The 23,645-nt window shown below is 40.3% G+C and overlaps 1 protein-coding gene across 2 annotated transcripts in view; it reads left to right on the top strand.

The window, feature by feature from the left end:
* Window positions 1-23,645, top strand: part of klf12b (Kruppel like factor 12b) — a 283,688-nt gene that overhangs the window by 243,984 nt on the left and 16,059 nt on the right. For both annotated transcript variants that reach the window (XM_087987944.1, XM_043691384.2), the window contains exon 6: window positions 13,459-13,616. In XM_087987944.1, the coding sequence (XP_087844070.1) occupies window positions 13,459-13,616 (158 nt within the window). The remainder of the gene's footprint in view (window positions 1-13,458; window positions 13,617-23,645) is intronic.

Genomic DNA, 23,645 nt, shown 5'->3' with positions numbered 1-23,645 from the left:
AAACCTCATTCCTAGCTACTAATTCCATCCCTCTCCCTGACAACTATCAGAAGCTGCTCACAACTGCAGATTATATTTGGCCTTAAGATGAACTTTTGACCACATAACTGCTTCATGAAAGAGACCACTTGTTTCTGTCTCAGTAACACCACACAACTGAACTATTCCAGTTCATCCACTACTGAAGTCATCAGCCATGCCTTTATTGCTTCTGTACTTGACTATCCTATTGAATATTTCCATGTTCTTCCATAGACTTCCATGTGTCCTTAGCAACATGGACATTCACCTATCCTTCTTGTGCTAGATGGCCTACATTGGATTCCAGTCAAGCAAAACTTAACTTTAAAGTTCTCATCTTTGTTTTCAAGTCACTGTACAACTTTGCCATTGACTGTCCTGAGTAACCTCCTCTAGTCTATAAGCATTTGAGACACCTGCAGTCCATTAATTCTGGCCTGCATTCTCTATTCTTGTCACACCAGCCTTGGCAATCATTTCTTCAATTGTCTTGTTTGGACCAAGAAGCAGAATAAGATATAGGAGTGGAATTAGCCCATCAAGTTTGCTTGCCATCTGATCGTGGCTGATATGTTTCCCATCACCATTCTCCTGCCTTCTCCCCATAACCTTTGATCCTCTTAATAAAACAGAACCTTTTTAAGCTCTTTCTTTCTAATTCTCTGCACCAAAGTGTTTATTTTTGCACACAGCAGGACTAATGCAAGAATGCCAAATTTGAAGTAGACGAAACAGTTCACACTCTGAAAAAAGGATACCAATTGGCAAGGAGTAGGTGTCTGAAATTTGGCATTCTTGACATCCTGATGAGTGCAAAATAATCACTTTGGCAACAAGACTCTCTTTTCCACTATATTCAAATAGTGTACGACCAATCATTTGTTTAGAAATAATAGGTGACAATACAGTTAGCTCAAGGGACAGAATTTGTATATCGACCAGCTTTAAGTAAGGACTGGGTCAATTTTTACATTGTAACTCCATTGTCGGTAATGAGTTGTGCAGTCTCATATATGAAATATTGCCACTTGGAATAACATCAGAGATCTGTTGGCACTAGGTTTGCCAACTTTGGTTGGATACATTCAGGAGAGTTAATCATTGGACCCTATGACTTCAGCAACCCTGCAAAATCAACCTGTTTCTCACATCCAAGATTTCTATAACTAAAAGAGAACACACACAGCAGAGTCTAGGTTCATTAAACTTCAAATCCTAGAGACTCCAAGGCAAGCCTAGGCAGGTGCTAATTTTGTTCAATACTGATTAAACCATTCCTCAGTATGAATCAGTGCTTTCAGAAGAGGAAGTGGATTGTAAAAGAATGGTAAGCAACATCTGATAAAAAGAGAAATAGATATTCATGGATCAGTAGGAATGCTAAGGGTGAAGAAAATATTACGTTTTCTCAAATAATAACAGTAGACACAACAGCAGTGTGTTTTTTAAAATGGCAGAACTTTAAGATACTTAACAGGTATTTTCTTTCAATGACAAAATTTAATATTGCTACATTTAACTGTTGTAAAGCAATAGCAAGACAAAAAAATGAGCTTCTCAGTCTAACCAATCAATATTGGTGCTTCTCTTCCACAGAACAGTAGCCTTTACTTTATTTATTATTATCATACTTCAACATTCCTTTTGGTGCCCTTTTCTCTGACATTAAATGTAATATCTGGTGTTACTCCGCTTGGAGTCGGCAATCCACAAACTCTTAGCACTCCCGGTAATTAAGAAATTTCTCCTACTTTTTGTCAGAAATCTCTTCTACAATTACTGTATATCTATGACGCCTCATTCCTGAGCCATCAATCATTGGCAAATTGTGCTTTGGCTATAATTTAAAAAAAACATTCACAGGATGTGGGCATTGCTTGCAAGGGAAGCATTTGCTCCTAATCTGCATATGACTGCATGGTTTGCTAAGCCATTTCCAAAGAGCAATAAAAACTCAGCCACATTGTTGTTTTATGGTCACCATTACTAGTACTAGCAGGTTAGTCCAGATACCTTTTGAAGAATTGAATTTTAATTCCAGGCAGTTGCCATGCTGAGACTTGATCTCAGTTCTTTGGATTATTAGTGCCGGGCTATGGATTATGAGAGTGCAGTAACATAATCATTTATATTGCTGTATTTTCCACATCCAACTCTTTAATCATATTGACAATACCTCTTCAGTCATCCAATATTTTTCTCTGTCCTAAGAGAAGTAGCGTCAGATTTTCCCATCTCACTTTTATTTTTCTGTTTCCCCGTGTGAGGCAGCAACCTGCAAACCTGTGCTGAACCTTCTCTCCAGCCTTAACACCTTTCCTGCATTTTGGAATTATAAATTGCACACACTCCCAACTGTGTAATTCTTAAGTTTTTATTGCAGATTGACCGTGGCTGATAAGGTTCAACGAATGTACATAACATAGGTACACAGAATCCCAACAGTGTGGAAACAGGCCATTTGACCCATAAAGTCTACACCAACCCTTTGAAGAGCACCCCACCCAGACCCACCCCCATCCCTCTAACCCGGCATGTCCCATGGCTAATCCATCTAACTTGAACACCACTAGACACTATGGGCAATTTAGCATGGGCAATCCAACTAACTTGCACATCTTTGGACTGTGGGGACAAGCTGGAGCACCCGGAGGGAAACCCACACAGACACGGGGAGAATGTGCAAACTCCACACAGACAGTTGCCCAAGGCTGGAATTAAACTCGGTCCCTAACCACTGAGTGAGCATGCTGCCCTCAGAAGGGTGCTGTGGCCTTAGTTGTCATTGGTAGAGACTCTGCTAGAAATTTAGAGCTACAGCAGCTCTGGGCAACGATGTCTGCTGCAAGATCCTCATATATAGTGTAAATAAATATTGTTTGAAGACAGCCCTGGAGTTCTGAGCTGAGCTTATCTGAACAGATTAATCCATATTTAAACATTGACCACTGCAGTTTTCATTTGTACTAAACCTAAAATCTGAGTCTATTTTTATAAATATTGAATGCCTTCAAAGATCATACAGCACAGAGGGAACCTATATGGCCCCATGGTGTCTTTGAACATTCCATGAGTCCTGTATGGTAAAATAGGGCATAGTAAGCATGGTTTCATCAAGTGGACATCTTACCTGACAAATTTGCTGGAATTCTTTGAGGAAGTAATGAGCAGGTTAGACCAAGGAGAGCCAATGGATGTCATCCACCTGGACTTCAAGAAGGCCTTTGACAAGTTGCAGTACAGGAGGATACTGAGTAAGGTAAGGGCACATGGTGTTAAAGGCTAGCATGGATTGTAGTCTGGCTGTCTGGCAGAAAGCAGAGTTTGGGGATGAAAGGGCCCTTCTCAGGATGGCAGCCAGTGACAAGTGATGTTCCGCAAGGCTCAGTGTTGGGACCAAAACTTTACACTTTATACATTAACGATATAGATGAGGGATCTGAGGGCATTCTGGCTAAGTTTGCAGATGATACAAAGGTAGTTGGAGGGGCAGGTAGCATTGAGAAGGCAGGGAGGCTACAGAAGGATGTGGCAGGTTAGATGAGCAGGCAAAGAAGTGGCAGATGGAGTACAACATGGGAAAGTGTGAGGTCATGCACTTTGGTAGAAAGAATGGAGGTATGGACAAGATTCTAAATGGGGAGAAAATTTAGAAGTCTGAAGTGCAAAGAGACTTGGGAGTTCCAGTCCAAATTCTCGCAAGGTAAACTTGCAGGTGGAGTCAGTAGTAAGGAAGGCAAATGCATTGATGGCATTTATTTTGATTGGACTTGAATATAAAAACAAGGATGTACTTCTGAGGCACTATAAGGATCCGGTCAGACCACATTTTGAGTAATGTGCACAGTTTGGGAAAGATGTACTGGCCCTGGAGCGTGATCAGAGAAGGTTCACAAGAATGGCCCCAGGAATGAAAAGCTTAACATATGAGGAATGTTTGAGGACTCTGGGGTTTATACTCGATGGAGCTTAGAAGGATGAGGGGGGGGGGGGGGATTCTAATTAAAACATACAGAATATTGAATGGCCTGGACAGAGTGGATGTTGGGAAGATGTTTCCATTGGTAGGAGAGACTAGGACCCAAGGGCACAGCCTTAGTGTAAAGGGAAGACCTTTTAGAACGGAGATAAGGAGACACTTCTTCAGCCAGAGAGTGATGAATCGATGGATTTCACTGCCACAGAAGGCCAGATCATTGAGTCTATTTAAGACTGAGATCGATAAGTTATGGATCAAGGGTTACAGGGAGAAGGCAGGAGAATGGGGTTGAGAAACATACCAGCCATGATTGAATGATGGAGCAGACTCAATGGGCTGAATGGCCTAATTTCTGCTCCTATGTCTTACGGTCTACTATGCTCTTTGTCCTTAGCTCTGCATTTTCTCACCCTTTCCGGGAGGGCTGTTACATACAACTGAACGTGTTTTGTCTTTCCCATCTCCAAATCACCTGTAGTATTTTTCTCATGTGTTAAACCACTGCCAGGAAATTGCTTGTCCCCTTTTAAGTATATTTTAATTGTGTAGATTTAGTACTGATGTAAGTTGTCCAGGTCAGAAAATGAGCTTACCTCCTAAACAAGAACCAGGCGAAATCCAGAAATTGGATTATGCCCAGTCCAGATCTGGAGTGTCAATCCTCATGAGTGTTTGCTCCCAGACAAAACTTGCTAAAGCAATGTTAGGGAAATATTTCTGAAGGAGCATTTTTCCCAAGTTTTCCTTTGCAAAAGCGTTCAATAAATTGCTTTGTTTGTTGCACAGCAGCTTATTACGTAATAGATCTGCTTGGAGCAGATGCCACCACAGCTCATGTGCTCCAATTCCTATTCCATTCTTCGTGAAAAGTCTAAATCTTTTCTGAGGACATGAAAAGGCACTATATGCATTTTCATCCATGCACATAACTTTTCACACAAAGGATGGTGCGTATATGGAACAAGCTGCCAGGGGAAATGGTGGAGCCTAGTACAAGTACAACATCTGAAAGGCATTTGGATGAATATGTGAATAGGAAGGCTTTAGAGAGGTATGGGCCAAATATTGTCACATGAGGCTAGATCAGATTGGGATATCTGGTTGGCATGGACACATTAGTCTGAAGGGTCTGTTTCCATGCTGTATGCCTCTGTATTACTGGGAACAACTGCTGTTCTACTTTTACCATCATGGGCTGACTTTGGTTGCATTTCCATTTTTAACCACAAGATGGTAGATATGGCAAACAGCATTACTTCCGTGTAACAAAACTGTGTCTCCTCACTGATAGAAACTCTAAATTTGGAAATTAATTCAATTTTCTCCTTCTCAAATCTGCCATTAATAAATGAACACTGAGGAAGCAATTATAAACACTGGATCAATCTATCACTTTGTTACTAGTTCTAAATTGCCCATATTTGGGCTGTGCTATTGTCTTAAATGGTACTTTTTCAGTTTATTTTAATTACACTATTGGTATGTACTTAGATGATACACTTGCAGGGCTACAGGCAATGAGAGAATGGACTCAGCTCAAACTGCTGAGACAAGTGTGATTATCGAGTAGACTCCTTATTTGCCATATGGGGAAGGATTCTTTAAATAATCTTTAATCAGTACCACCAGGGAACATGCCATGACACATTAGAAAAGAGGATCTAAATTTATAATCAAGTTTTGGTTTCAGCAGGTTCACTGAAAGTTCCACTTGGAAGTTTTTGCACAGTTAGCGGCTAATAAGAAACAGGACCTTGGAAGAAAATTGACATCACCAGATATGAATGGATTGCTTTAAATAATGAATAGTTTGCATTCAGGTTAGAACAGCAGCAACCTCAAGTAGGACACAGAAAAGCTGAAAAGACTAATGAGTGGTTCAGATGTCCAAAACAGTTGTGTTTTTATCGCAGGTCCTCTTTGTTATTTGGATTTCAATAGACAATAGGTGCAGGAGTAGGCCATTCAGCCCTTCGAGCCTGCACCGGCATTCAATATAATCATGGCTGATCATTCCTAATCAGTATCCTGTTCCTGCCTTATCTCCACAACCCTTGATTCCACTATCTTTGAGAGCTCTATCCAACTCTTTCTTAAATGAATCCAGAGAGTGGGCCTCCACTGCCCTCTGGGGCAGAGCATTCCACACAGCCACCACTCTCTGGGTGAAGACGTTTCTCCTGAGCTCTGTCCTAAATGGTCTACCCCGTATTTTTAAGCTGTGTCCTCTGGTTCGGCACTCACCCATCAGTGGAAATATGTTTCCTACTGCCAGTGTGTCCAATCCTTTCATAATCTTATACGTCTCAATCAGATCCCCTCTCAGTCTTCGAAACTCAAGGGTATACAAGCCCAGTCGCTTCAGTCTTTCAGTGTAAGGTAATCCTGCCATTCCAGGAATTGACCTCGTGAATCTACGCTGCACTCCCTCAATAGCCAGAATGTCTTTTCTCAAATTTGGAGACCAGAACTGCACACAGTACTCCAGGTGTGGTCTCACCAGGGCCCTGTACAGCTGCAGAAGCACCTCTTTGCTTCTATACTCAATTCCTCTTGTTATGAAGGCCAGCATGCTATTAGCCTTCTTCAGTACCTGTTGTACCTGCATGCTTGCCTTCATTGACTGGTGTACAAGAACACCCAGATCTCTCTGTACTACCCCTTTACATAAATTGATTCCATTGAGGTAGTAGTCTGCCTTCCTGTTCTTGCCACCAAAGTGGATAACCATACATTTATCCACATTAAACTGCATCTGCCATGCATCTGCCCACTCACTTGTCCAGGTCACCCTGTAATCTCCTAACATCCTCATCACATTTCACCCTGCCACCTAGCTTTGTATCATCAGCAAATTTGCTAATGTTATTGCTGATACCATCTTCTATATCATTAACATATATTGTAAAAAGCTGCGGTCCCAGCACGGATCCCTGCGGTACCCCACTGGTCACTGCCTGCCATTCTGAAATGGAGCCGTTTATCACTACCTTTTGTTTCCTATTAGCCAACCAATTTTCAATCCAATCTAGTACTTTGCCCCCAATACCATGCGCCCTAATTTTACTCACTAACCTCCTGTGTGGGACTTTATCAATAGCTTTCTGAAAGTCCAGGTACACTACATCTACTGGATTTCCCTCGTCCAACTTCATAGTTACATCCTCAAAAAATTCAAGAAGATTAGTCAAGCATGATTTCCCCTTCATAAATCCATGCTGACTCTGTCCTATCCTGTTACTACTATCCAGATGTGCAGTAATTTCATCCTTTATAATAGACTCCAGCATCTTTCCCACCACTGAGGTCAGACTAACTGGTCTATAATTTCCTGCTTTCTCTTGCCCACCTTTCTTAAAAAGTGGTATAACATTAGCCACCCTCCAATCCTCAGGAACCGACCCCCAATCTATTGAACTCTGGAAAATAATCACCAACGCATCCACGATTTCCCGAGCCACCTCCTTCAGTACCCTGGGATGCAGACCATCAGGCCCCGAAGACTTATCAACCTTCAGACCTAACAGTCTCTCCAACACCAAATCCTGGCAAATATAAATTCCCTTAAGTTCAGGTCCTTCAGCCACTGTTACCTCAGGGAGATTGCTTGTGTCTTCCCCAGTGAACACAGATCTGAAGTACCCATTTAATTCCTCTGCCATTTCTTTGTTCCTAGTAATATATTCCCCTGTTTCTGTCTTCAAGGGCCCAATTTTTGTCCTAACCATTTTTTTGCCTTGCACATACCTAAAAAAGCTTTTACTATCCTCCTTTATATTATTGGCCAGTTTACCTTCGTACCTCATTTTCCCTCTGCGTATTTCCTTCTTAGTAATCCTCTGTTGTTCTTTAAAAGCTTCCCAGTCCTCAGTTTTCCCACTTATCTTAGCTATGTTATACTTTTTCTCTTTTAACTTTATATGTTTCTTAACTTCCCTCGTCAGCCATGGCCGCCCATGCCTCCTCCTGGGATCTTTCTTCCTTTTAGGAATGAACTGATCCTGCAACTTCTGCATTATACACAGAAATATCCGCCGTTGTTCCTCCACGGTCATCCCTGCTAAGGTATTGCACCATTGAACTTTGGCCAGCACCTCCCTCATAGCTCCATAGTTCCCTTTATTCAACAGAAGTACTGTCACTTCCGACTGTACCCTCTTCCTCTCAAATTGCAGATTGAAGCTTATTGTATTATGGTCACTACTTCCCAATGGCTCTTTCACTTTGAGGTCTCTGACCAATTCTGGTTCGTTACACAATACCAGATCTAAAATTGCCTTCTCCCTGGTCGGCTCCAGCACCAGCTGCTCTAAGAATCCATCTCTGAGGCACTCCACAAAGTCTCTTTCTTGAGGCCAAATAACATCCTGATTCTCCCAGTCTACCTGCATGTCTCATTGGCGACAGGCCAATTTCAGCTCCTGATTTAACTTACATCCTACATCCAGACTATTGTTTGGGGGCCTGTAGATGAATCCCAAGAGGGTCTTTTTACCCGTAGTATTTCGAAGCTCAATCCACACTGACTCTACATCCCCTGACTCTAGGTCCCCCCGCGCAAGGGACTGAATATCGTCCCTTACCAACAAGGCCACCCCACCCCCTCTGCCCGTCAGTCTGTCCTTATGATAGCACGTGTAGCCTTGAATATTCATTTCCCAGGCCCTGTCCACTTGAAGCCACATCTCAGTTATCCCTACAATATCGTATCTGCCAATTTCCAAAAGAGCCTCAAGCTCATCCATCTTATGTCTAATGCTTCGTGCATTCATGTATAGATTTCAGCCACACAGATGACAAGACTTACCTAATTTAGGCAGAGAATGACAACAAAAAGAAGAACTGAGGGGCAAAGATTTTATCAACATCAAATTGTCCAAATCCCAACTGACATTTAGTCAAGAGGATTTGTAGTTTCATCACCATTTTGCTGAATATTCAATAAGCTCAATTAGATTTTTAAAATAATATTAATATTATCACTACTGGCAATATTCCTTTTGAAAAATAAATATTTCTAAAAATAAAAATTAACAATCCAGAAAAATCTAAGCCTTGTTAAAATCAAAGTTGATGATTGGCGCTCAGGGGACTCTTTTGGGTGCACTCTTGGTGTTCATTTGTTCGACCAAGCCTCTAATTCCCCACTCAGGTATATGTCAGAGATCCCTTGGCATTATTTACAGCAAGAGGACAGCAAACAAGTTCTCCTCAATGTCCTGGTCAATACTTGTCCCTTAACCGTAATTAGAAAAATGAATGATCTCATTGCTGCAGATGAGAGCTTGCTATGAGCAAATTAACTGCCGCAGTACTTCACCATTATAATAATTTCTACAGTTCAAACTGAGAAATCAGCTATAAATTGCTTTGGGATTTTGAGGCCATGAAAGATTCTCTCTCTCTAACTAAACTAATACCACTTCTTGCCTTCATGGAAAGTTAATTTCCATAGGCTTCTATTTGCCCATTGAATCTGAAATTAAAATGAAGCATAATATAAAAATGAAGAGATGTAACATGCTTCAGGTTGATTTAAATATCCTGTACAACTCTGTAAAAGTATAAGTCCTAAGTTTGGTTTCCATATAAAAAAAGACCATGCTATCACACTACGTGGATGCAGCCTAAGTAAGATTTGTAAAGTAATAAAATTCACACACAAGCAAAATGATATCAATGAAGATTAATTTGGGCAGTTTCTAGAACAGGCAGAGGAGTTGAAAAGGTACTGTCATTTCATAGGTATAAGCAGATGAATTGAGCCCTGAAAGGAATAGACAACAGCATCTAAGTTTGACAGGGTATACCCAAATGACAGTTGACAAGTGTTAAGATGATATTCATTGTTTATGTATTATTTACTCAGAGATGTCTCACTTTTCTCATGAATGCTAGAAATGGCATAAACGCTAGATTACGCTCATTCATCCCTGAGCCCCTAGATAGTAAACAGTCAAGCAAACTGGATCAAAGACACAGTCATTGGAGATGCTCAGAGTGATTGTTACTGAACACCAGCACTGAGTAGCTACATTACCAAGAAGACTCTAAATATTGTAAGTAGTTGTATTTGACCACTTCTGAAAAGAATACTCTTTGTACTCAAATGGTCAATTGACAATACCTTGATGAGGTATGATCTGCAGATGAGATGGGCCTTAAGGTTTCTGTACACTCATTATGAGACCTTCAGCAAACTGAATATGTCTGGTCTGACAGGATGATTTCTCCAGCAATATGCAGGATTGGAGGGTAGCTACAGAATATAATTTAAATATGCAAAATAAATGGCACTTATGACAATGCAAACCTCAGGTATGATTGACATGGGAACTATCTAATTATCTTCATGTAGCCCAGGCTGAGTAGTATGGCAGTGTGCACCTTTTGTTTTGATGGGTCAGTCATTTGTTGGACCAAAACTATTTGCCAGTTTGTGTCCACAGTTTCACAGCTGGCAGAGTATTTTTATTGCAGTTAACTGACAGTGGGATAATTTTTCACATTTGACTGTAATTTGCTCATGCAAACAAACAGGATTCTTCCCAGACACAGCTAGGTGAATCTCCTTTTAATTGCCAATGTTCTACTGAGCCAAGAAAAACATCAATTGCAAAACAATAGAATCAAGTAACATTTGAAGGAGCAATTCACCAATGTAGCTGGGTTTCTATAGGCGAATCCTAACCCTGCAGCTCTCATTGTGCTGTGTAGGGATCAGATTTTGATTTTTTAGCCTCATTGACCCAAAGATTTCAACTTATGTCATAAGTACTTCAGTTGCCTAAGCCCTAGACTCTGGAAGTCAATCCCTACACACTTCAGTCACATGCTCCACCTTTGAAAGGCTCTTTTCAGAGCTGTGAGCAAACCTTTGGTTGACTGTCTGGATGTTGGCCTATGTGGTTTGATGCCAATTTTTGTTGACCAACCATTGCTGAGAATCACCTTCAGATATTTTACTATGTTGAAGGTACAATATAAATGCAGCTTGTTGCAGTCGTCAGCAGCACCTCATTTATGAATCACTCCACTGTTGGCGAAGAGGAAATGAAAATAGCACATATATTAGAATTGTTGCGCTTCTTCTATCAACAGATTTCATGGTGCAGTCTAAACTGCTGTACCCAGTAATGCTAGCAGCCACTACCAACCACTTCTTTGTGATTTGTATTGTCCTTGTGAAGAAATGTCCACAGATATTCCTTTGCACTCATGTGTGAGTTACCCTTCATTTTCCAGCTCTACAGCATTCCTGACTTGCCAAGGTACAAAACAATAAATTATGTTGAGGGCCCTTATTGCTGCCATTGAGCAATGCTGTGTGATTGCTTATCATAGAATGTTGCAGCATTGTGGGGAGAGAGTGTGACATGCTCACACTGACACACACACACTCACACTAACACACTCACTGACACTCACACTCACTGACACACACTCTCACTGACACTTTACACTCAATGACTCCTCCCCCAATGACTAATCCAACTCCCTTTTTAAAGTTACCATTGAATCTTCTTCCACTGCCTTTACAGGTAATGCATTCGAGATCATCAGCCCTCTGCTTCTTTTTCACAGATCTTAAATCTGTGCCCTGACTACTGATATTCCGTCCAGAAGGAAGAGTTTCTCCTATCTTACTCTGTCACAACTTTCACAGTTTTGAGTGCCTCATTTAAATTTCCACATTTTTGCACAAAGGGGGATAACCTACAATCTCTACCTGAATTAGGTTCCACTTCCCTATGTTTATAATAACATTTCATGTAGCACAGTGGAAGTGTCCCTACCTCTAAGCAAGAAGGCCTCAGTTCAAGTCCCACCCGTTCTACAGGTGTGTCATAATACATTTGGAAAGTTTGATTAAAAATATCTATGATGACACTTCATAGTCCACAGTGATGAGTCAGTCAGCAATGACTGAGTCATTGTAGACCTCCTAGAAAACAGTGCAATTCAGCAAAATGTTCTGCAAACAGTCGCAATGGTACATGCTTTAATACACTGAACCAGACTGATCAATGACATTTTCAAAAAAATCAAAACTGCAAATTCTGATGAAGAGCACAAATAAAGTTCAACAACCTTTGCTCCTCGTCTCTCAAGGAGCGATGAAGGCAAACAATTTTTCAGGTAGCAAATAGAAGCAGAACTTATTATGCACTGTGCAATTTGGTTTGCATTATTCCACATTTAGAAGGCCACTAAATCACTATAGCAGCATGGGCTAAGTCTAACATAACCCCTTGTCTGACATTACATACATCCTGTAAGGGGACCACTAGTAATAGATAAAGAGCAGGATTCCCAGCTAATTTAGATTCTCCCATCCTGTTCCTGGATCATTATGGCTACTCACTTGTATCATTTTAGCTAAATCCAGATAAGGTTGGAAATGGTTACCTACCTGATCTGTATCACAATGGGGCACAATTGTTCAAAATTTATCCCAATTGTTCAAAATTTATCCCAATTGTATGACAGGGCTTCCAAATGACTGCACACTCAGTTGTTTGGAACTGTGGAGGACAGCATAATGACTGATTGGCAGTGGAGAGACTTTCACTCACATTGTGTTGCACATCTCATACAATATGAGAAGATTTAAATCTAGCATTAGATCAGTTAATGATTTTGTAATGGAATACATTTGAATATTCAGATGTATTAAGCACTGCAGTGTTCTGGTTCAAACTGTGTTCAGGGTTTGCAGTAATCCAATGTTGTGCTGAATAAACCAAGGTTATGCAAACTACACTTTACAATCGAGGCTTATCATGTCAGTATGCATGTCAATAAAACAATGACTCAATGTACACTTCAGTGTTTTACCTGTCTTATGAAGGACAATGTCAGTACTGTTCCCATTTGACAGCAATTAATCAAATCCAGTTGTGTCAATATTTTTCATTTGCACTCAGTTATTGGCAGGGCTTATTATAATCCTGTCTTATTTTGGGTATGCATTACTCAAACAGTAAATACAACGCAATGTTTAAATACTTTGGCTAAACTGATTCAATTCTAAAATTGGTTAATCATGTACTAACCAGAATAACTATAGCAGTGCAGGCTTTTCACGAAGGTTCATGCTTCAGTTAGGCTTCTGTAATAATTCACTGAGATTTGGGATTCTGCTAGCCAAGTGGTTTGATGGACATTACCGTGATCTGTGAATCTGAATTAGAGCCCATCAAAAAAACTGATCATTAACGATCAATCTTCAGCACCTCTAAAGAGAATCTAACAATGCTTAAGATATAACAAAAATCTTTGCTGAAATTATTTCCTTTTTAGAGCACAATCTACAACATATTTTCATATCAGAAGTGTTAGTTCTCTGATATTTGTTCAATTCCTATCATGTTATGTTCTTCCCTCATATACACAGGAGGTGAATAACAATCAGTTTAGGCTTGTGTTTATCATATGGTCATTGTGTCCTTTTTCAGTTCGGATTCACCTTTCAGTGTTGAGGGTACAAGACTACAGCGAAGATCTGAGTCCCCTGATTCGAAGAAACGGCGTATACACAGGTGTGATTTTGAGGGCTGCAATAAAGTGTACACAAAAAGCTCTCATTTGAAAGCACATAGGAGGACGCATACAGGTAGGAGGCTACAACAGCTTGCATTGATGCAAGATCTTCAATGTACAATGTTACAAATGTAAATAAATAATGCAACAGAACCAAATTGCGGAGGGAGACATTAAGACAGATGTCCAAAAGTTTTGCTGAACAGATTGGTTTTAAGCCTAGACAGAAAAGAAAGGATTGGCATTAAGAGGTCCACATTGTGGAGTTAATGATGGCTTAGGTTTTATTTTTAGGCAAAGGTGCAATTAGAACACAGAAAATGTCAGTGGCAGAGCATCTAAAGATGAAATAGAAAGCAAAAAGAAAGATCAAACACTTGTATTCATTCATTCATTTGTCAAAGGTAATTAAAAATTAATTTTAATCATGGCCAAGGTTCAAATGGAGGTACGTTTTACAATCAATCATTTTTCTAAGTAACATATAAAATTACAAAATTGATTAAACTGAGCAAAATAATTTGTTAATCATTAAATTAGGTTCAAAGTTTGACAGTCATTGTAGAGTTTATTCCCTTTGCAGGTGAGATATGGCCTATTCTTAAAGGTCATCATTTCACATCTTAATGTTTTCTTGAGTTGACTGGTAGCCCCATGAGATCTGTCTACTGGTAACAAGTAGAAAAACTTGGTGCTTGGCATTAATGCCAAGAAAGAGTGGCAGTGTTGATTACGTCTTTCTTTGAGTGATTTCTGATTATAATTATTTTAAGCATCTGAGTAAAGATAGCAATGAAGATCAAATATTATTCATCAAACAATTTCCTGAACCCTTTCTGTGGCTTTACACTGCTGTTTTGTGATTGTACACAGCCACAAAGACACCAAGCACCCTTTTCATATCCTCAAACATCTCAAAGAACTTTATAACTACTGATATACTTCTGAAGTGCTTATACTGTTGAAGTGTTGTAAAAGGTAGTATAAGACTATAGGACATACCATACAGGTATAGTTGGACAATGTCATGGAGAGGCATGATGATGAGGATATTAAATTGAATGTGTTAATGAGGGTGATGAAAAGCTGCAGTAAGTTGCAATCAGGAAATGTTGTAATTTAAAGAGGATAGAAAATCAGAAGCCAGATGAAGTGGAAGAGAAATTTAATTGGGAAAACGTTAATGATTAGAGTCTGTTAAAAAAGACATAGCAGCAGAGCACTTAGAAAATCATAATGTATTCAAGTAGAGTGATGATAGCTTTACGAAGGGAAAATTTCACACAATATATTTATTAGAACTTTCGGGAAGATAAGAATTAGGATAGCTAAAGGGGAACCAGTAGAAGTAATATGCTTGGATTTATGAAAGGCATCAAAATCAGGTACTCTGCATAAGGCTATTAAGGTAAGAGCCCATGACATTGGGAGTTGTATATTAGCATAGATAAAGTATTGGTGAGCTAATGGAAGTCAGTGTTGGGATTGGAAGGGACATTTAGGGAATAACAACCCTTAAGTAGTGAAGTGCTAGGGTTCAGTGCTCGAGTGATAATTATTTATGATACATATGGGTGACACGGTGGCACAGTGGTTAGCACTGTTGCCTCACAGTGCCAGAGACCCGGGTTCAATTCCCGCCTCAGGCGACTGACTGTGTGGAGTTTGCACGTTCTCCCCGTGTCTGCGTGGGTTTCCTCCAGGTGCTCCGGTTTCCTCCCACAGTCCAAAGATGTGCAGGGTCAGGTGAATTGGCCATAGTAAATTGCCCGTAGTGTTAGGTAAGGGGTAAATGTAGGGGTATGGATGGGTTTCGCTTCGGCGTGTTGGTGTGGACTTGTTGGGCCGAAAGGCCTGTTTCCACACTGTAATCTAATCTAATCTAATCTAATATGAATGACTTGGATGAGATAAAATGGGTGTACTATTGCTAAATTGTATAAAAGTGAGTGAAAGATATGTGAGAAAACAGATAAGAGAGTGGTGTTGCATCTCACCTGGCTAGCCCACTGAAAGGCAAGCCCTGCTATTCCAGGAGTCAGACATTAAAGGTTTTACCAAAGTACTCAAAGTCCCCAATTTACCTGTCTGATAGATGCAGGTTAATAGAAAACAGTGACCAGCTTTCTATACTTTGGACTTCTATTTATCACAAATAAATAGATTCTAACCACTGATAAACAACTATGAGCTGTCAACATGTAACCCTACTAGTTGAAATTCTCAGCCCCTTCTAGACTTTCTCTCTCAAGCAAACACACACAAAAAAATTGGGATATGGGTAGGAGGAGTTAAAAAGTACAAAGGAAGCAGATCAATACTGCCACTCCTCAGGATTTGATTCTTTTTGTTTCTCATATCCTGTAGTCTTTTTTTTTTGATTTACGGCTGCTTCACTTCTTCACAGGAGACGCAGAGCAACTGATTCAAAAATTGTGAAGTTTCGGACTTATTGAACAGCTTACAGTAACTCATGAGAAAAAACATCCAGCTTTCTTTTGCTTCAGGTGTTTTACTGGAAGGAGATAGAGACAGAGAGAGAGAAAGAAAGAGAATCTCACATCTCTTCTCCCACAAGAGTTTTGAAGGCTTCTTCCTGTACACATGCACAATTGATCCGCAAATGAAGCAGCATATGGAGAGCTGTTGTCAGCATCCACAGCTTATCACAAATGCACAAACCAATCAGCTACTTGTTACTGGCCAAATTGCAGTTTGTACACATGCCCCAGTGCCATGTTGTCTATTTACACCATTCCCCACTGCTTACAGAACAACAATGTAAGCATGATTTAGCGGTTTGGATCAGAAATTGGCTAGCTGAAAGAAGACAGTGTGGTGGTTGATGGGAAATGTTCATCATGGAGTTCAGATTCTAGTGGTGTACCAAAAGGATCTGTTTTGGGGCCAGTGCTGTTTGTCATTTTTATAAATTACCTTAATGAGGACATAGAAGGGTGGTTTGATAAATTTGTGGATGATACTAAGGTTAGTGGAGTTACAGAAAGTGCTGAAGGATGTTGCAGGTTACAGAGGGACATAGATAAGCTGCAGAGCTGGGCTGAGAGGTGGCAAATGGAGTTTAATGTGGAAAAGAGTGAGGTGATTCACTTTGGAAGGAGCAATAGAAATACAGAGTACTGGGCTAATGGTAAGATTCTTGGTAGTGTAGAAGAGCAGAGAGATCTCAGTGTCCATGTACATAGATCCCTGAAAGTTGCCACCCAGGTTGATAGGGTTCTTAAGAAGGCATATGGTGTGATAGCTTTTATTGGTAGAAAGATTGAGTTTTAGAGAAACAAAGTCATGCTGCAGCTGTACAAAACTGTGGTGCGGCTGCACTTGGAGTATTGCGTACAGTTCTGGTCATCGTGTTATAGGAAGGATGTGTAAGCTTTGGAAAAGGTTCAGAGAAGAATTACTGGATTGTTGCCTGGAATGGAGGGAACATCTTATGAACAAAGGCTGAGGGACTTGAGGCTGTTTTTGTTGGAGACGAGAAGATTGAGAGGCAACTTGATTGAGACATATAAGATAATCAGAGGATTAAATAGGGTGGACAGGGAGAGCCTTTTCCCTCAGATAGTGATGGCTAGCATGAGGGGACATAGCTATAAATTGAGGGGTGATAGATATAGGACAGATGTCAGAGATAGTTTCTTTACTCAGAAAGTAGTAGGGGCGTGGAATGCACTGCCTGCAACAGTAGTAGACTCGCCAAGTTTAAGGGCATTTAAATGGTCATTAGATAAACATGTGGTTGAAAATGGAATAGTGTAGGATAGATAGGCTTCAGATTGGTTCCACAGGTTGGCGCAACATTGAGGGCTGAAGGGCCTGTACTGCGCTATTATGTTCTATGAGTTAAAATAAGTTTCAGTAACTTGCTTCTCACAAGTACAGCAATTCACTCCTCTGTTCTTGCTTGTAAAACAGTACCTTTTCCCAGTTTAGTCCACAATCAAAATAAAGTAAAATTAGAATAGGTGGTCTTTAACATAGTTGGAAAAGCTATGCCCTGATCTTGAAAGACCAGATAATTTTGACTGATGCTGAGCAAAGCACAATAATACATGGCATAGTCAGTCAGAGGAAAATATATTCTGTGACTCAGTGTTCCCACAGTTGACACAGTTTACATTGTATGAGTTACCCATTTTCCCCAACCCAGGAATAATAAGTCCACCAAAGGGCATTTCTGTTCAATTATGTTGTCCTTTCCGACATAATTCTCTTTATATTGGTCTAGCCACTTCAAAAGATCACAGAATTGTATCCACAATTGTGTTTGGTGCCAATCTGATTTGTGCTATCTACTGTAATGACGTTTCAACATCATAGTAGATACAGGGTCTGCCCACAAAACTGACCACAGTCCTCAACCTCCCCTCTTCATCTGAAATTTTTGAGAGTTTTTGAATATCTTTCAGAAGGCTGTAAATATGAAGTGAGATTTTATGGCCACAAGGACATGAATGGACTTTTGTTTTAGATTTATTCACAAACTCATTAATCTGTAAACTTCAATAAGAAAATAGTTTGAAACATAGTTTGTAAAATAATTTCAAAATTAGGTCCAACACAGCTGTGAATTGATACTGTAAATTTCTTTTTTGTGTGATAAACACATTTTTAACTGTGTTCATCAGACTTTAGCAAGTTGGCCTCATGAGAATGGTCATCTCAGGTTTGAAGAGCGTACAGACTTTATGTACCATCCAGTTGGATCTGACATATCGCAGAGATGGGGATGGAATATATTAGGTTCTGAGGGTACTTGATAGACTACATGCTGAAAGGATGTTTGGAAGAGATGAGAACCAGAGAGTGTGGTTCAAAAATAATGGGTGTCCCATTTAATAAGAAATGAGAAATGTTTCTTTCAGAGGGTTGCATGTCTATAAAAATATCTTCCACAGAACAGTCGAGGCAGGCTCATAAAATATTTTTAAGGCACAGAAAGATAGATTCTTGGCTTACATGCTCATAATGTACTGGGTTGGGGTAGGCAGGAACCTGTAGTTGAGGCCATGATCTCAATGAGTGGCAGAGCAGGCTCAAGAGTCCAAAGCACCTGCTGTTGCTATATCTTCTAATCAAATGGGTGGAATCGATGGCAAGGAGTTTCTGGGGAGGATCAAAGTGAGTGGTTTACTTTTGCTTATGCTTAATTGGAGCTGTTGATAGATATCAGGTGAGCAATCTGACAACACAGTGAAGAGATTGTGAGACATTAACTGTGCATTATTGGCATACTTTAAGAACATGACTCCAAAGTATTCAAAATATTTTGGAGTGGCAGGGTGGCTCAGTGGTGAGCACTGCTGCCTCACAGTACCAGGGATCCAGATTTGAAACTTGTCTGTGTGGAGTTTGCACATTCTCCCCTTGTCTGCATGGTTTTCCTCCAGGTACTCCAGTTTCCTCCCACAGACCAAAGATGTGCAGGTTAGGTGATTTAGCCATGGGAGTTCAGCGTTACCGGTTTAGGGTAGGGAGATGCTCTTTGGAGGTTTGGTGTGGACTAATGGCCTGTTTCCACACTGTCAGGATTCTATGATTTCTATGAAAATAAGTCACAAAGGAGGCCAAGATTTGCTTGAAGGTTTGCTGGAGATAATAGTGTTGGGGTAGGAAGAAAACTACAATTGGAAATGTAAGAACACTATGGGAGATGGGCAATGACCTTGTGTTGGATAACTTAAGAAAGATTTTGGAGGAGAATTATATGGTTGTTTTAAAGGACTGCAGAATGAAGAGGGCCTGTGCACCATGGTAACAGTCACAATGATTATTGTTCGGGATTTTGCTTAAGACAGTTTCACTGTTGTGGCAACCTGGTTAGGGAGATTCAAGTGTGAGATTGCCAGGAAAGATGGCAATCTTCTTGGGAGGCAATTAAAAAAAACAATGAACCAGTCAGAGGAAAGGAAAAAGCTTTTCATGCTTATACCTAATCAAATTTATTGCGAGAAGTTAAATTATGTGGGTACACAACAAATTAGCATATGCATGAACATTGATTCACTTCATCTGTTCCAGAACAACAGAAGCAGTGAATTGTAACTCTTCCGCTTCTTTTGAAAATGGGCAGATAATGAGAAATTAACTCAGAGTACCGATTAATCACTGCAGTATATAGTGATATACTGTGGGAAACATGGAGTATTAATCAGGCTGCATGTCTCTTTGATAACCAAGCTTCCCAAAACAAGGTTTAAAATAATACTCTTCCAACTGGAATAGAAACATATCTGGATGACTTTTTGTTGTGTCAGGCCAGACATTAATGAAATCCAGAGATGTGATCAATTTGTTTTATATTACAAGACTAGCATTTCATTAAGATGATGCTTAAACTGAAGACTAAATCTCTTCTTATTTCAAGCACTTGGAATGAGCAGTGGGATATGGCATGACCTCATGCTATTTTAGCCCCTATCATATAGAACAGTAAAGCTCCCTCAAGTCTGTTGTCATAGAGGGCTGTTGGAACTTCTGAATCCCACTTCACCAAGGACCCCTGCATAGTTAGAGGAGAAATTCATCTCATCAATTTAACCTGGAATTAAATCTGGATCCCAGAGGTGGGAGACTTAGATTGCACACAGTGTGTCACCTTGCTTGAAGATATAAAGAACTTTAAACTGCACTGATGCACAAAGCAAGATGTGATTTCATTAAATTTGGTAGCTGCTTCTTAGGACTGAGAATGCAATCACTTCTTTTTATGAAGACTATTTAAATTAGTTCATAACATTATGCTGTGTCTGCTCTGCGAATCCAAGTAAAGGAAAGGAATTCTTCATTACAGCAGCCATAGCTTCCACTTCATGTTTCCTAATATCTTGAGCAATTGAAAGGACAGAAAAGAAAATTAGTGAAATATGGAATTCCTTATAAATTGATTGCGGATGACCCCATTTATCCATCACAATTTCTTCTTCAACATCCTCAATTCCCATTTATTATGTGTAGATTTGACAGCAAAATAGATAGCATTTATATAGAACTTTTTAATGTAATGAAATATCCAATTGCACATTGAAGGAGCATTGCAAAATAAAGAATGACACCGAGCCACGTAAGATGATGTTAGGTCAAAAGATCAAATACTTAATCAAGTAACAAGAGGCCTAAGGAGAGTCAGAGGGTTGTAGGGAGAAGAACTCCAGAGCTTGTGGCCTAGACAATTGAAGGCATGACCACCAATGGAGGAACAATTATCCTTGGCGAGGCCCAAGAGACCAGAATGAGAGGAGTGCAGAGATAGCTCAGGAGGGTATGGAGTTGAAGGAGATTATAAATGGGGAAGATCAAGGTTGTGGACAGATTTGAAATCAAGGCTGAGAATTTTAAGGTGAAGGTGGTGCTTGAACAGGAGCTACTGTGGGTCAGCGAGCGCAAGAGTGATAAGAGAATAAGACTCACTGCAAGTTAGGAGCAAAGCTTTGGATCACCACTTACTAGGCACATAGTTGCTATACTTTCTTGTAAGACTGTTGGTACTGCACAGGTGTAAAAACAATGACTGCAGATGCTGGAAACAAGCATATTGTACTCTGTGCTACTTTCTCCCCACCCCCACCCTCCTCTCATTTATCTCTCCACCCTTCAGACACTCTGCCTGTATTCCTGATGAAGGGCTTTTGCCCGAAACGTCAGATTTCCTGCTCCTCGGATGCTGCCTGAACTGCTGTGCTTTTCCAGCACCACTCTAATCCAGATGTTGGTACTGCACTTCAACACTGAAAATGAAGTGCTCTGAGATTAGTGAGAGACTTATGAAACAAATGGATTTCTCGTTGTGACATACAATAATGACATAATTGAGGAACAATAGATGGCTCTGCTGTTTTAGCACAGGCTAAGCAGGGTTGAGACCATCGCCTTATAAAATTATTATGTTCTTCAGAAATAAGCAAAAAGTATACAAAACTCTTTCGATTTACAGTTAAGAGCAAATTAGTGAAGGAGATAATTGTGCATTCTACTAAAAGCCTCAAAATGTGAATTTGCTTTCAAACTTGATTGAAAAATGATCTGCTTTAAAAGCTAAACTTCCTCAAAGCCTTGTTGATATTTAGATAGATCTACTTAACATCAACCCTAAAATTGTTTCATTTTACTTCAGGTGAATATCAGTTACCTTGGACTGCGCTGTCTACGTAGAAAAATAACACGTAAAGGCTTGACTATGAATTCTCTTTCGTGTACATTAAGAGTCAGAAACAATGACACCATTAACTGTTAAGATAAGCCTGTGCACAAATTAGATTAGATTCCCTACAGTGAGGAAACAGGCCCTTCGGCCCAACAAGCCCACACCGACCCTCCGAAGAGCAACCCACCCAGACCCATTCCCCTACATTTATTCCTGCACCTAACACTACAGGCAATTTAACATGGCCAGTTCACCAACCTGCACCTCTTTGGACTGTGGGAGGAAACTGGAGCACCTGGAGGAAACTCACGCAGACACGGGGAGAATTGTACTGCATGCCTGTAACAGTAAATGGTTAGAGATAACAGGAGATATTCTTTATGCCTTTATCATTTAATTTGAAGGCATAATACCTGCAGATGCTCGAGGTCTGTAATAAAACCAAACTACTGGAAACTCTCAGCAGATCTGGCAACACCTATGGAGAGACAAACCCAGTCAACACTTCGAGTTAGATCTGACTCTTTGGAGCATAGCATTTAGGACTTGTTTAAAAAAATCTACAGACCTCATTAAATTTAAACAGCCCAGTAACAAACCTGCCTGCTACAAACTATCAGATTGCATGAATGATCAGGCAGTAAAACCGTTCTTGAGTAGGAACAGGTCTTTTAAATTAGATTACTTACAGTATGGAAACAGGCCCTTCGGCCCAACAAGTCCACACCACCCCGCCGAAGCGCAACCCACCCATTCCCCTACATTTACCCCTTATCTGACACTACGGGCAATTTAGCATGGCCAATTCACCTGACCTGCACATCTTTGGACTGTGGGAGGAAACCGGAGCACCCGGAGGAAACCCACGCAGACACGGGGAGAACGTGCAAACTCCACACAGTCAGTTGCCTGAGGCGGGAATTAAACCCGGGTCTCTGGCGCTGTGAGGCAGCAGTGCTAACCACTGTACCACCGTGCCGCCCACAAATTCTGATTCAATCATTCAGCTATAGTGAGTTGGGCATCCTCAGTAACCTCGAGGATGATTGAGTGAAGGAGTGCAGGAAACGCAGAACTAAATTGGCATTGTATGCCTGTTGTTAGGAAGGGGAATGATCAATGTGTCATATCACTTGAAACTATCTAGTGACTCCTGAAGTCTCTGCTCCACCAGTGGTTACAATCATCAGCCACTCAAGAAGTAGCTTTTTGGAAGTAAAAGACAAGCAGCAAGCCATGGAAATTCATACCTCAGCCTGAATCATGAACTTCAGGAATTAAAAAATAAGGAAGAGACATCAGTGAATGAATTATGAATTATTTCATACACGAAAACATCTTTTCAATTTTGCTATTCCTGAGAGAAATGTGGCATTCCATGACTATATCACTGTCACTGCCAAGGCTTCTACACATGGTTGGTTTCAGCATGAGGGAAGAATTTTGGATGCAGAGACCGGTATTGCCAATCCTCCTGGATTTCTCTGAAGTTTACTGCTGTTCAAGATTAATCTCAAGGTGGCTGCTGCAAAAAAGCCAAGAGAACAGTGAAGGGCATTCTAAAGAGTGTTTTTACTTTCAACCTTCTTGGAGCATTTTTGTTGCTTAGATGTGAAAATATTGGGCACTGTTTGGCTGACAAGTCAAAAATGATCCAATTACATAATGAGGAATCTGTTTCTTTCCAGTTTCTAATTGTACAGTTCTCTGAAGGAACGACTCATTTAGCCACATGGCAGCTGACTATTGGTGGTCTTTTGAAGGCTGGGTAGTGAGAGGAGAGAGAGATCATATGTTTCAGAGAGTAGATTTGAACAAAGTTGGAAACACCACAGGACTTAAAACTGGAATGTGACCAAGGTGCCACCACCTCCGAAACACGCAAACCCAAATCTTACACCTGGTGATAGATTGAAATCAAACTCATAGATTTTGCTT

This window comes from Chiloscyllium plagiosum, unplaced genomic scaffold (assembly GCF_037043375.1).
Source record: "Chiloscyllium plagiosum isolate Xiang-an unplaced genomic scaffold, Cpla_swu_hap1 HiC_scaffold_6, whole genome shotgun sequence".
Taxonomy (NCBI): Eukaryota; Metazoa; Chordata; class Chondrichthyes; order Orectolobiformes; family Hemiscylliidae; genus Chiloscyllium; species Chiloscyllium plagiosum.
The sequence above is the reverse complement of the archived record's forward strand: the minus strand, read 5'-3'. Positions and strand labels throughout refer to the sequence as shown.